Below are 14,393 nucleotides of genomic sequence, written 5' to 3'. Positions count from 1 at the left end.
TATTTTTTTTATAAGCAAATGGTAAAGGAAGTACTAAGAGTACTTTAACGGATACAAAAGAAAATTTTAGATGCTTTGAAGACAATATAAAGGATTAGTACACCAATTGGCAGAGACGGATCTAGAAATCTATAAAACGGGAGGCCAGAATAATTAAATAATAAAAATTAAATAAATCATAATAATTATTATAATAGTACTTAAATATGTTTAATAAAAAATAAAAAATGCATTAAATTGTTTATCTAAATTGTACACGATATTGCTCTATATCATGAAATTCATCAACAACTGAACCGTATTAATTAGTTTGAAATTCATTTTCTATCTTATTTCTCAACCTATTTTTCACAATCTTCATATAGCAAGAAAATAATTTTTCACTTATAGCAAACAATTAGAATTAACTTAATTGAATTTAGACTTTTTTTTTTGTGAAGAATTGAATTTGGACTTTAATAGTGTATAATATATATTATCAAAATATTTTAAAATAAATTGTTACAATTACTATATTGTGGTTGCATGTTTTGCACCAAACGATCGTTACTAATCTTTTAACATATATCTCAAATATCAATTTATGTAGTATGTACCAAAAACAAGTATATTATGAAGGAAAAAAATATGACAAGATGGGGGGGGGGCTCAGCCCCTACTTGCCCCCCCTTATGTTCGTCCCTACCAATTGGTATATGAATAGCATAAATTCCTTCCACTCCTACTAACAAACCAAAACCAAGTAATGTGTTTAATTTTGTCTACTACATTACTTAGAATGATTGAAACACCTTTAAAAATAACGTTATTTCGAAGATTCCAAATACTCCATGTTGTAGCACACCAAACCAATATTCTCACCTTCTTAAATTTGCTAGCTTTAAGAGGTTCACCAAAAGCAATGAAGTCTAAACTATTAATTTTTTTTACATATAACACTATATTTTTATAGTTGCGCACCAAAATTTTATTTTATTTCACCCAGACTCAAGAGCCCAAATTAGGGATGTAAGAACTAAATCGATAATTTGATGAACTCAAAAATCTAATCCAATTCAATTCAAATCAATTAAATTGATTTCGTTTTTTTTTTAGTGTTTGGGTCTAAATCAATAAAACTCTATCTCTACTACTTCGAATATCTGTTTACATAATTCACAACAGATCACTTGAAGCTCAAACCAAACGATTATATTTTATTATATTTTTTATTTCATACTATAATATTAGTATTATCTTAAAAAAAATCTATATATTTATATATTTTTATGTTATTTTATAAAAAGGTATGAATAATCTATAACATCCAAAAGATAATATGTTTTCAAAATCAGTTTTGAAAAATCAATTCAAAATTTGAAATCTTGTGGTGTTTTAGGATTTTTTGAAGCATTTTTGGGCATGAGCATGAGTAGAAAAGATAGACCGGATGATTGTTAATTTGACATAATATCTGAAAATCTCGACATGACGTCTTCTTTTTGGAAGGATATTTTCTATCGAGTGTCTGGTAGATAGGATGAAACTTTTATTTTGGAAGTTGTTTCTTGGTAAAAACCTTGACTCCCACTGTTACTTTTATGAGTTGAGTATCCACCATACTTTTTGCTGGAACCGATATAGAGTATATGTTGGGGTGTCATATTGCCTCTCGATGGGTCAAAATGAATGGAAGCCCTCTTGTTGACCTTTTCCTACCTGTATTTGATCCTTGCCTCTCTCTTTCCGAGGGGTATTATTGTTCTCCGGTGTTGCCTTTGACTGACTCTAGTTTGCTTGTTTGTTTTCCTATTTACCTTGGAATTGTTAGCTTATGGTAGATTGTACTTCTGATACCTCTTTATTTTTCTGATTTTTTTCACTTATACTATTTTCGTTTTTATATTTATATATAATATATTTGTCATTAAAAAAATTCAAGTGATTTTAAATAAAGGGCATCCAAACACATAAAAAAATTCGATTTTATGCAGTTTTCAAATTTTTTTTATAGGATTTTCTCCCATTTTTTCCCACGTTTTCTCAAGAGGAGAAATCTCTACCCTTATTGACATGAGAAAATCCTTTTCCATAGTAGATGTGCCAAAATCTAAATTATTTGTATTTTTTTTTTTTGGTTTACAAATTATTTGTATTTGTGACTAAAGAAATATTGCTCTTGTCAAATATGGATTTATGACAAGCATATTCAAGGTAAAATATAAAATTGTACCTTAAGGATGACAATAATTTTAACTAGAAAATGAAAAGGGAACAAAAATGTACGGAATTATTATAAACCACGATTTGATAAATTAGAAAGTTAGTAAATACTATTTGCATCCTCTATCTCCCATGTGTAACAGTACTAATTATTTTAAATTGTGATTGTGATCGTTGCAATTGCGATTATTGCGTGTTTTTTGACGTGAAATGCAAGTTGTACTAATCAAAGAATCATTTCAAATATATTTTCAAACAAGTACTAGGGTTAAAAGCTATTAAAGAAAAGTACTAGGGTTAAAATAGTAGAAGCGTACCATGTACAAATGAAAAAAGAAACAAAAATTGTAAGGAAGAATTGTAAACCACAATTTGATCTATTAAAAGTCAGTGTATAGTATTTCCAATCTCTATCTCCCATGTGTTGTTCACGTTGATGGGTCCAAAAAGCAGAATTTAGTACCTTTTTTTTTTGTTTGTGGTAATTCAAGGACATTTTCAATGTTCATATAATCATATATGACGTAATTAATCTCAAAATAGTACAATGTTGTTACGTGTTACATGACACCAGCAATATTAATTATTAACAATCAGCGTGCATAGGCAATAGTCACGTCGAGTACAAACGATTGAGAAAGATGAAGTGACACATACATTCTCCTGTCTTCATTACGGGTGAGGATTGTCTCCCGTTAAATCTGAACCACTCTTTTACTTTTTTGTAGTAGGTCAGATTAATAAAAAAAAAACTTAATTAATAAAATGGTCTCTTAAAGATATTTTTGGTTTTAGATTGGTTCCTTAAAGAAAAAAAAGTCCAAATAGGTCCTTAAAGAAAAAAAAGTTCGAATAGGTCCCTTAAAGACATCTCCGTTAATCAGTTTGGTCCCTAAAAAGAGGTCTAAATAGGACCAAACTGATTAACGAAGATGTCTAAGGGACCTATTCAGACTTTTTTTTTCTTTAAGGGACCTATTTAAACCTTTTTTTTTCTTTAAGGGATCAATATGAAACCAAAAATGTCTTTAAGAGACCATTTTATTAATTAAGCCTAAAAAAAAGTTGAAGGGTGCAGATTTGCATCGGAATCCTTCCTGTGAGAATCTCACGGGTGAGAATCCATTCCCGTTCATTACAAACAAATACTCCAATGTATGATCATACGTTATGGAACATTTAGTTAAATTTTAGTTTTTTTACAAAAGTTAAAATTTTACTCACTCTGATGTTAAATATAAGAGAAAATTTACTTTTTAAATACATTAAGAATTTAATGTATCTAACCTATAATATATTGTCGGGCTGGAGATATTGTTTAGCAAGACATTTTAATTTTTGATTTAAATCTAAGACCTTTGCAAGTCTCAAGTATACAAATAAGTTTCGGGTGATATTTGCCATATGGTTTATGGGCCAAAATGAATTTTTAGCTTGTTAGGTTGCAAGAATGAAGTTCCACTTTAAAATTATAAAGGCAAACATTGAGCAATATGTGTGTGTGAAGATAAAGTAAAAAAAAAAAAAGTGTGAAGTTCCACAAATCAAATACCTTATGATTTTTGGTTAAAATATAGAATTCAATTCATTTGTGCAGGGCCGACCCAATGTATATTGGGGCCTAAAGCGAAAATTTAATCGGGGCTTTTTAAAATAATAATTTTTTAAAGAAGAAAAATAGTGATAGAATAAGAACCACATAAAGACACATCCGATACTCAAAAAATAATTTATCTTGTATTTCATAAAAAAATGTACTACAAGGTAACATGTTGCACATAAATAAGGACAAGTAGTCATACTTAACTCCAAATTTTTAAGCCTATTTTTCCAAAAATATCTTACCATTACCTAAGCCACGTTACAACCCATAAAGACCTCTAAAAATGCGATTTTGTTTTAACTTTGATTGGTTGCTTAGAATCCTTGCAAGCCTATGGTAAAATGGCAGGTCTCACGTTGATTGAGAGATACCATTTCAATATTGAGCGAAAATGTGAGAAGAGAGAAAAAGTTGAACATGGACTCTTGTGGACATCTGTTGCACCTACTAAGATTGACGTCTCTTGGACCAAGTGCTGATTGAGCATGATCGCTGTAGTAAAGATCGGTGGTACCATTGCCGATAAAATATAAAGGTTGTGAATTTCCTGTCATCTGAGGTATTTGTTGTTTCACTGACGATTTTGTTTGGCAGACATGTTACTTGAGGACGAGCAACAATTTAAGTGTGGGGTTGTGATGACAGTCAATTATATGATGTTTTTAGCAGCAATTTAGGGTAGTTCTAATAGCAATTGAAGTCCAAAATCAAGCAAATACCTGAAAAAGTACAAGTTACTTGGCCTAGAAGCAAGAAAAGTGGAAAAAGCAGCAAAAAAGGGCAAAAACATAATAAAAGCGCAACCATCGTACCTAGGATGAGATCCAGCGTGGCGCGATGAGAAGGCGGTTTAAATTGATGAAAATCTAGAGAGGATCTTCCATCGTACCACGATATGATCCATCGTGGCCACGATGAGACAAAATTACACGCCATCGTAGCCACAATGGGTGAGATGGACGCGTAGAAAAAGCTCAAACTCAGCTGAAAAACTATAAATAGAGTCTTCATCCTTCACTATTATTCATTACAAAAACATTCCAAAATAAATATTAAGAGATATTGAATATTCACTCTAGAGTTAGGAGAACTATAAGGAGGAGGCCAAGGAACTCCAAGGCCAATAAGGTTCCTTTCTTTTCCGTCTTTTTAATTTTTTTTCCTAGGTTAGGTGGAGTCAATGAACTCCCTTAGGAATTCTTGATTTTGTATAATTTGAGTATAAATTCAGTTGTTCATACTGAAACTCTTTTATTGTCTGGTTTTATATTTATTTTAATATTGATCACATTAGAATAAAATCTAAGGAGCTAGTGGATATCAGATAGGAAACAAAGCTAGTTATCCCGAACGAAGGACGGTGTGCTAAGGTCCAACATGAGACCATTAAATTCAGTATCTAAGGTCTTAGTATAGGATTAAAAGCTTAGTCTAGACCGATAAATTCTGCCTGAAGTCAGAGTTAGGACTAGTTTGAGGAACACATGACAGCTTGCGACACATTGAGCCTTAAGGGTAATGATAGCAAAGTCTAAACGATTAAGTGGAACCGACTGGGGCGAGGATATTTAAGCAGAGTAAAGACAACCCTAACTAGGCTCTGACTAGTTTGTAATTGAAATAGGGAATGAGTGCTTCCGAACCTATTTTAGAAGACTAATCCTGATAGAGGGGACAAGGGAATCAACCACCGAGCAGGAGTAAGAGAGGGATTCGAAAACACTTAATCACCCCGCGTGGAGACAGACACACTTTTATTTATTCTTTCAGTCATTTATTTTTCTGCAATTTATTTTATCAGCACAACTATCTCCAAACACCAAAGCGAATGCAAACTATCCAATTCATAAGTGAAACTAGTAATTTTGGCACAATCCATGTGAAGAACGATAACTTATCACTTTATTACTTGGTTGTGATTCTGTGTACTTGCAGAGTCAGTATCATATATCAAAAAAAAAATATTAAATTGTAACAATTATTGTGATTTCGAGAGACTATATTTTATCATTATTCAAAAAATTATATTTTAAAAAATATAATTATCATACTTATTCCAATATATTTTCTTTTGTTATCTTAGAGTCATAGACAATAATGGAGTTTGATCAATTTCTTTAAGGGATAAAATAATTAAAATAAAGTGATGTACCTATATCAAAGGCGTAAATAAGTTTCGAGGCCTTTATTAATAAATTTCGAGGCATTTATAAAAGCCAAAGCTTTGGGGCAGCCCTAGCTTCACTTGCTTTGGCTTGGGCCTGGCCCTGCATTTGTGTGGTTGTAAGATTAAAAAATGTTAAAGTCATTTTGTGTACGCGGCTAGTCAAGCATTGTGGCTAACCATTGATTTGTTCCATTATAGTTAGTTGACTCAAAGGTTTTTCTCCCTTAATTATTTGTGGACATTGTGTAGTCTAGCTACTCTTTTCTCATCTCTTGTACTCCCTCCGTTCCAAATCTTTAGTCTTTTTAGTTTTTTAATTTTGTCCCAAAATTTTAGTTCTTTTAAGAAATCAATGCACATAATTTAATGATACTTTACCATTTGTATCCTTACAAAAGTTAAAACATTAATTAAATATATTTTCTCTTTCTTAATAAAAAAAATGACTTTACTTATCATTTCTTAATCTCCGTGCAAAACTCCAAAAAGACTAAAGTTTTGGGACGGACGGAGTATTAATTGCATCATTACTTTGATATCTAACACTCCATGCTTCCCTCATAGTAACTCAAAAAGTGGTATAAATGTTCAATTTGTCCATTTTAAATAGAAAACAAATCAAGAGCCGAATAAAATTAAGTTCATTATACACTTTGAAGTTAAAGATAATGAGACTTATAAAGTTATAAGGGTGAAAAATAAAAACCAACTAATTGAACTATGTCAATTGTGCAAAAATTGCATAAATTCACAAGCACAAATAATTTGGATTTAGGCACAAACAAAAGATAAAAAGTAGAAATGAAATATTATTATATCAATAGTAATAAGTAAAAACAATGAATAGCATTTTGATACATTAGAAGTCAATGAATACTATGCCTCTCTATAGAAAGAAAGAGTGGGAAAATAAATAAAAGGAAATAGCTCTAGATGTTGTATGTTTGTTTGCATATTCGTCTTTCTTATTTTTAGTAATTTTAAATTTATATTGTATTTAAGTACTCTATCAATCTGAATAAATGAATATTGATTATATTTAGTAAAAAGAAAATTATTGCATCTCTATCTTCCATGTGCTGCGCGGTAAGGGCCAATTATATTAAACTGTAGTTGCATGTAAGAGTTGCACTTGTGATTGTGACCATTATATATAAGTTTTAATTTTATTTTTTACAAAATCATCATTATATTAAGTTGTAATGTGGCATACGACGTAAAATATTAATGTAAAGTTTACATATCAAAGTAACATTTAAATTTGCTTCGCATATACTCGTTGAGACTTGAGAGACTTAAAAGATCATGGGGGCTTTGATATTAAACTTATTTGATTAAAAGTTAATTAAAAGTTAAAAGAGTTAAGGAATTATAGGTTTAGGGTTTATAATGATAAAGATGAATGATACATACACGTGATATTCATGTTGTTGTGGTTGTGGAAACCACTTTAGGGACCATAAATTCCCATAAATATGTTTTCCCGAGAAGTACTAGAGTTGGTAGTAGAACTAGAAGCGTAGCATGTACAATGTACAAAGATGACAAGAGTTATAACTGTATAATTGAAAATTTTAAAAAAGAAACTCTATTTGTAATAAGGAAGAATTATAAACCACACGTTGATCTATTAGAAGTTAGTGCATATTTGTCATCACTATCTCCTACGTGTGATCCACGTTGATGGGTCCAGAATGCTGAATTTAGTACCTTTTTTTGTTTTTTGTTTTGAATTATAGGGCTTATAGTTATAAAGACCAATATATTATTTTCCTCATTATTAAATATAAAAAAAGATTGACAATTTTTTTTCTCCTGTTAAGTAGTTTAGAGGTTAGAAATTTCACCTTAAACATGAATAAGTGGAATGTTCGGGATTCGACCTCCGATTTCTGCACATATAGTGTGATGTCCCTACTACTATTTTTTTTTAAAAAAAATCTCATTGCCGCCACTATTTTCACAAAAACTGAATTCTCTAGAGTGACGGTACAAGGTGTACAAGTGGAGAGGGACATGTAGTAAAAATGAACCGAAAATAAAAAAAAATGTTGGTGCAACAGAAGCAAGAATACTAGTTCTCAGGTATAGCTTGCTTGCTAAGCAAGAGTTTCCTTGCTAAGAAAAGATTTCTTTCACTACAAGCTTTGTAGAACACGAGAAACTTTTAGATGAATATCCGTCAGAAGGAGAGATATATGGATCAATCACAGATAAGACAAAGCAACAAGAATCCCTCGAAGGCACCACCACGAGAACTTTCTATGAATGATACCTCCCTTAACAATGGATACAAATTGCATGCAATCAATCAAAGAAATTTGTGTTGAGTGTAATTCATGTATGGCATATGTTATGTAATTGTTACAAACTTGTTAAGTGTTTAACTGTTTGTTAGTTGTTAAGTTTTCACTTTTCAGTTACTAAAGTTAGTTAGTGTGTGAGTAAAGTTAGGAAAGTTGTTGATGACTTAATGTGCTAGCTATCCATATAAATTCATGTAACATTGATCACTGTTGTTAATAAGAATGTGAACACTTTCCGATCATCTATCTCTTCCATTTTATTCATCTTCTTCAAGTTTGTTCAAATTGTGTGTGTTCATGCCTCACGCTCAAACTGCACTCATCATTAGTGTTTCAGTGCATGAGCTCACGCCTATCATGTGAGCGTGCATTGCGCCTATTTCCCGTGCATTTGTTCTTAAGTTTTTGCACGCCAAAAATATGTATGTCCGATTAAAATTAAATTGTTCAAATTTAAAATAGAAGATTTTTTAATTTAAATTATTTTAAATTTAGACCATTAATTCAATCTTAAACGGACAATTAAATATTCTCTTATTACATAACTACATCTACAAGAAGTTTTTATTTTTGACGGAATCTACAAGAAGTTTTGTACGGCATGAAATCCAAATCAATAATGAGGGGGAGATCACTTGTAGTGATCTCATGTTTATTATATGGAAGATCTTTCTATGAATTTTCTCATTAAATGTAACTGGTATACCGTGGTGGATACAATAGTGAAATCTCGGGAGAGATTATAATTAAGTAAGATAAGAAAAAGGCTACTGGTTATATCCAATAAGTTTTGAAGATTGTCTTAATTGTCTAATGGAAAATCATTATATAACTTAAGTATGAGTGCAAAGCTCTCTCATATTGAGCATCAATTTAATAATGGCTGAATCCATCACATTTCATTCATAAGAAAGACAAATCAAAATTCATCATAATGTGTATTGCAAAGTATCATAAAACAAAAAGTAATGATATATACTGCAAGAGGTAGACTCAAAGTTTTCACCAAAAAAATCTATTTTTTTCCTAAAAAAATCTATTTTTTTTATCTTGTGTTTGTTTCAGATTTTTTCAAAAATGATTTTAGTAAAAAAATCATTTTTTTCATCAAAATGAGAATCTATTTTCAATAGCTTTTATCAAAATCCATTTTTTTTATCACTCATCATCTCTCACCATCTTAAAAAAATAGATTTTTATGATTGTAAACAAACGGAAAATAACTTTAGATAAATCTCAAACAAATAGGCCCGTAATTTTACGAAACCCTGGCCTCGCGAAATGATCCAAAGAGATAATTTCATGAAGCCCTTGCGAAATGCTTTAAGTTAATGAAATTTGACGCTGATGCTAATCACGGGTAATTAGGAAGTAGTTTATGAGAGGAGATATTACTTAATTATTGAAATCCTTCTTATAAAAAAACTTAATTCATGAAATAATCGTATGAATATCATTCGTGACAAATATAAAAATTTCCTAAAACAAATAAATTAACCAGAGAGAAGCTCCGACGTTCCAGGTTCAATTTCCATGTCCACAAGATATATTGATATAGGCAAAATTATGTTAGAAGTCTTTTATCTTATTTATTTATAACACATAGGTCTTTTATCTTTTTTTCTCACACTCAAGTCTTTATCTATTAAAATGTGCACAAGTTGATCCTTTTTATCCTTTTTTAATTAAAAAAAAACTAAAAAAAACTTTTATTACTAATTTTAATTTTAAAAATATTATTAATTAAAAATAAAGAAATTCATCATCATGTTTATCATCTACATCATCTTGTTAAAAAAATGTACGTTCACTCAAATACACTTTCAAGTTAATTGCTTATCTTCACTATCATCTTCAAAAATCAAAATTTAAAACCCCCAAATCTCAATCAACCCGAAGTTTACCAAACCTAAAAATATCACCAAATTTAGTTGGTAAAATGATAACAACATCAATTTAGTTTATTGTGTTTTTTTTTTACCGAGTTTGTATGAAGATGATGATGAATTTCTGGAAGTTTATGATGAACTTCTTTGTTTTTAATTAAAAATATTTTAAAATTAAAATTGTTAATAAAAGTATTATTACAGTATTTTATAATTAAAAAAATGATAAAAAGGAATAACATATGTATATTTTAATAGATAAATGACTTAAGTGTGACAAAAAAAATTAAAGAATCAATATGTTACAAATAAATAAGATAAAGGACCACCAGTATAATTTTGTCATTGATGTACATATCCTTGCTTGTGAGTTGTTCTAGAAGCTTCCTTTTTCATATCAATAATATAATATGTTGGGTTTTTGTATGTTGGCTACATTTTGCAAAAACATATTTTAACCAAGTGTTGAGACATATGTGCATACATCATGTGTTGAGGCAGATGTACGTACACATTGGAACAATACCTGCGTGATTTGACTGCGCGCCAGCTAGCATTATTGTTTTACATTCAATCTTTCGAAGATTTGCTGGAAGAATTATTTCATGGTGACTTATACAACAAGACGCACGTGGTGTATTAGTCTCTGAAGGCAGCCGAACCCTAGTTCTATTTTCTAAAGGAATAATAACTTTAGAAAATATATTTATGCGTTTCAAAAATATAACTATATAATTCGTAAATATGTCTGTTGTTGCTGCAATTCTAGAAGACGTAATTTTGTCTTAGAGCCAAAGTTATTCTACTGCTATAAATACAAAGACAAGCATATGGTTCAATGTATCTAAAACCGTGTTATTACTAAGCGTGTGTTCTTAGGGTTTTAGAGTGTTAATTGTGAGTTTTTCTTGTATCCCATTGATGCAAGCTTATGACCTGTGTTTTATTGAGTTGTAATCGTGAACTTCTCCTAAGCTTTGAAGTACAAAGTTAGTTCTAGAGTTGTGTGTGATTTGCTCGTAAGCTTTTACGCAAGAGTGAATCTTAGTTTCATAGGAGATTGTCTCCACCATTGGTTCTCATTGTATTGATAACATCGCTATCTATGTTGTTAGAGAGAATTGGGACGGAGTCTCATATATATCTAGGAGTTCCTAGGTAGAATTAGCACGGGTAGTGTCTAGGTGATAAGTCGTAAACCGAGGTGTTTGTCAAGGGCTTTGAACTAGAGCTATTATAGTGAATTCATTCCTGGATTTGTATCCCCCAGAGTATGTGACGTTGCAATGAACTGTGTTAACAACTCTATCGTGTTATTTATTTTACTGTCTTTGTTATTTGTGTTCTAAGTGCAGACAAGTGTTGACACACTTTGCTCAACACCTATCTACTGCGTAGCAGACAAGTGTTGACACATTTTGCTCAATACATGTCTACTGTGTGCCAGGAATTTCATAATATAGTTACATGATTGGATATTGAACAACCTCCCTAATGATTTAAAAAAGAAAACTTCTCCTTATCAACCTCCCCTAATGAATCTTTTTGAGCGTATGAAAACTCATATAGTTTATGAAGAATTGAATTTTTTTTCTTTCGCTGATCAGTTAATCTCATGAAAATTGCGAAACTAATTTAAAAACTAAAATTAAAATTCGTTCAAATGACAAAGAAAATAGCATAACTGATCCAATCATCAATGATATAGTACAATTACATGATTGGAGGTTAAATAACCCTCCTTCTACCGTCGAGCACACTACTTTATTTATTTTACATATAAAAAGAAAGGGCTAAAAAAAACTAAACAATTGTCTTCGTGAGTATAACTCAGTTGACGGAGATATTGCATATAATATAGAGGGATCAGGTTCGAACCTTATAGACATAAGAAAAAAATGTTAAGCATTATAGACATAAGACATAAACACAATACATAAAAACCACATTTAAATGAGATGACACAAGTTTTATTTTAGCAGTATTAAACACGTATAGCTTAAAAGTTGGATAAATTTTTTCACTCCGGATCATCTAATCTCATGAGAATTGCAGATTTAAGAGATACTTCATTTCTCATCTCTTTGGGAATTTGAACAACAACAACATCTTGAAGCATAACATGATTAACACAAGATATATTAGCATGATGTACCTGAAAATCCAAATTCCTCAATGCACTCATTAATCTAACACCAGGATGATTAACATTCTCTGATTGAACTCTAATCATAGCATCATTTCCAATAATCTTCACATCAATATCCAAAGCATTAACACTATTAGGTCTTTTTTGATCCACAACAGTTGAAGTTGTCATTGTACTTTGATTATCCATAGTTTCCATCTTCACTTTTTTAGATTCCCTTTTTTTCTCAGATTCTAAATCTTTAATCTTTGATTTTAACTCGTTGATGTAATCCACTGCATCTGATAACAAAGAAGCTTTATCCATTCTTGAAACATTTGGAACCACAGCTCTTAAAGCATAGAATCTATGGTTCAGTTTCTCTCTCCTTTGCCTCTCTGCTTCTACATGGTTCATTGGTGTTTGAGTTGTTCCTGTTAATGGTTTTCTTCCTCTCTTCTTCAATTCTCTTTTCTCATCAACATAATCACTTTTTGGTGTTTCTAATTGTGGACAATATTCTGAATCAGAATGTTCAGAATCAACATAACATGATGAAACATCAATGTTATGCTTTGGTTGCAATTTTTTATTCATAATTTTTTGTGTCTCCTTGGTTTCGTCTCCGGTGCCTCTGGCACATGAGACGAGACCCATGTCGGAGAGTGAAATGTTTTGGTCGAAAGTTTGGTTTTTGTCAAGTGGGGTGGTGGAGATGAGATCTAATTTTGAGTTTGATTCTGAAGATGTTGATTGGAACATAGATTTAGCTTGATGTACTAGGTTCCAATTTTGTTGGATATTTTCATAAGAACCCATTTCTATTACGCCATTAGTTGTCGGAATACAAATTAAGGTTTCGATTCCGTGCATGTGTGCTTCATTGGATCTCTCACAATTATAAAATTGGAGTTCATGTTTGCTATTTAACCAAAGAACGGAATCTAAAGCAAAAGCTTTACCGGGTAAAGAAATGGAAGAAGAATTACCAACACTGAAATTTCGAGTCAACGACATAACATAGAACCATTCAGCATCGCCGTTTGTACTTGTGTCAGTGTCTGTGTCGTTTCGTTTGTTTGAAGAAATTGTTGTTGTTTCTTTGGTTCCTTGGAAATGGCCTTCACCCCAAGATAAGAAAGTGTTGCCTTTTTCATCTTTTGTTGTTTGCCAAAAAATGGCATAGACCCAATTGTTGGATTGGGTTTGTAGTAATAATTGAAGTTTTTTTTGAAGGGTTTGTGTTTGTTGTGAAGGGTTTTCATGGGGGAGTGAAATCATAGATGAATATGAAGAAGGTGAAAGGATGAAATCTTCCATGTAGGTAAAGTTAAGGAAGAGAAGCTAATATGAAGAAGGTGAAATCTTCCAAGAGGTTGAGATTGATTAAAAATGGAAATTTTGTTGTTGTACGGATGAGTAGTGTCTTTAGGTTATAATAGTGTGAGATGGGATTGTGAGAAGATAGGAATATTTATGAGTGCAAGGGGACGGGTTTACTTGAACTTATATTGTGAAGTAATAATGTAAAAATAGGTGGGAATTGATTGAGACAATTTGGTCCAAATAATGGAAACAGATCACCCGCTATAACTGCGTTAACCTAGTTACAGTATCAACCGTCTAATTTTACTGAATGGTCCAGATTATTTTGATGCATGTGATTGTAAGCTGTCTGATGTGAAATTAATGGATGAGAAAAATTACTACGTGTTATTATGATCTTTTATCACTGCAACAAATCCTCATATGCAAATAATGTGAGATGGAATAGTGTGGTACTAATTAGATTCCTATGAGAAAATGGACTTCCTTATTTTTATTTATTTATAGAATTATGATGTTCCATATTTTAAAATCACACAATTTTGATTTTTTTCTTATTTTTGGCTAAAACTTGTTGATGTGTCATATTTTAAATAACGTGTTATACAACTTGTTAATGTGGAATGATCAACACAATGAAATAAACTTTCCTTAAAACTTCAATTTAGATACGATGATATATCATTTTTTAGACCAAAAATTCGAAAAAGGGACCAATTAAAACACGCTGATTTTAAAATAATGAGATCAATTCTGCGAGTTAAAATAAAAAATC

General features: G+C 31.0%; 1 protein-coding gene across 2 annotated transcripts; it reads right to left on the bottom strand.

Moving 5' to 3' along the window:
* Positions 1-11,828: 11,828 nt before the first annotated feature.
* LOC123883483 (transcription factor MYC1) lies at positions 11,829-13,824 on the bottom strand. 2 transcript variants are annotated; one of them, XM_045932299.1, is made up of 2 exons: positions 12,320-13,777; positions 11,829-12,042 (listed from the first exon to the last, which is right to left on the bottom strand). In XM_045932299.1, the coding sequence occupies exons 1-2, from the start codon at positions 13,610-13,612 to the stop codon at positions 12,031-12,033; spliced, it is 1,305 nt and encodes a 434-aa protein (XP_045788255.1). In that variant the 5' UTR covers positions 13,613-13,777; the 3' UTR covers positions 11,829-12,030. The 2 variants fall into 2 exon arrangements, with proteins under 2 accessions (XP_045788255.1, XP_045788254.1); XM_045932298.1 differs by having other exon boundaries at positions 11,829-13,824.
* Positions 13,825-14,393: the final 569 nt, after the last annotated feature.

This window comes from Trifolium pratense, linkage group LG5 (assembly GCF_020283565.1).
Source record: "Trifolium pratense cultivar HEN17-A07 linkage group LG5, ARS_RC_1.1, whole genome shotgun sequence".
NCBI classification, from domain to species: Eukaryota; Viridiplantae; Streptophyta; class Magnoliopsida; order Fabales; family Fabaceae; genus Trifolium; species Trifolium pratense.
Note: the sequence above shows the minus strand (reverse complement) of the source record. Positions and strands in the feature narration are given on the sequence as shown.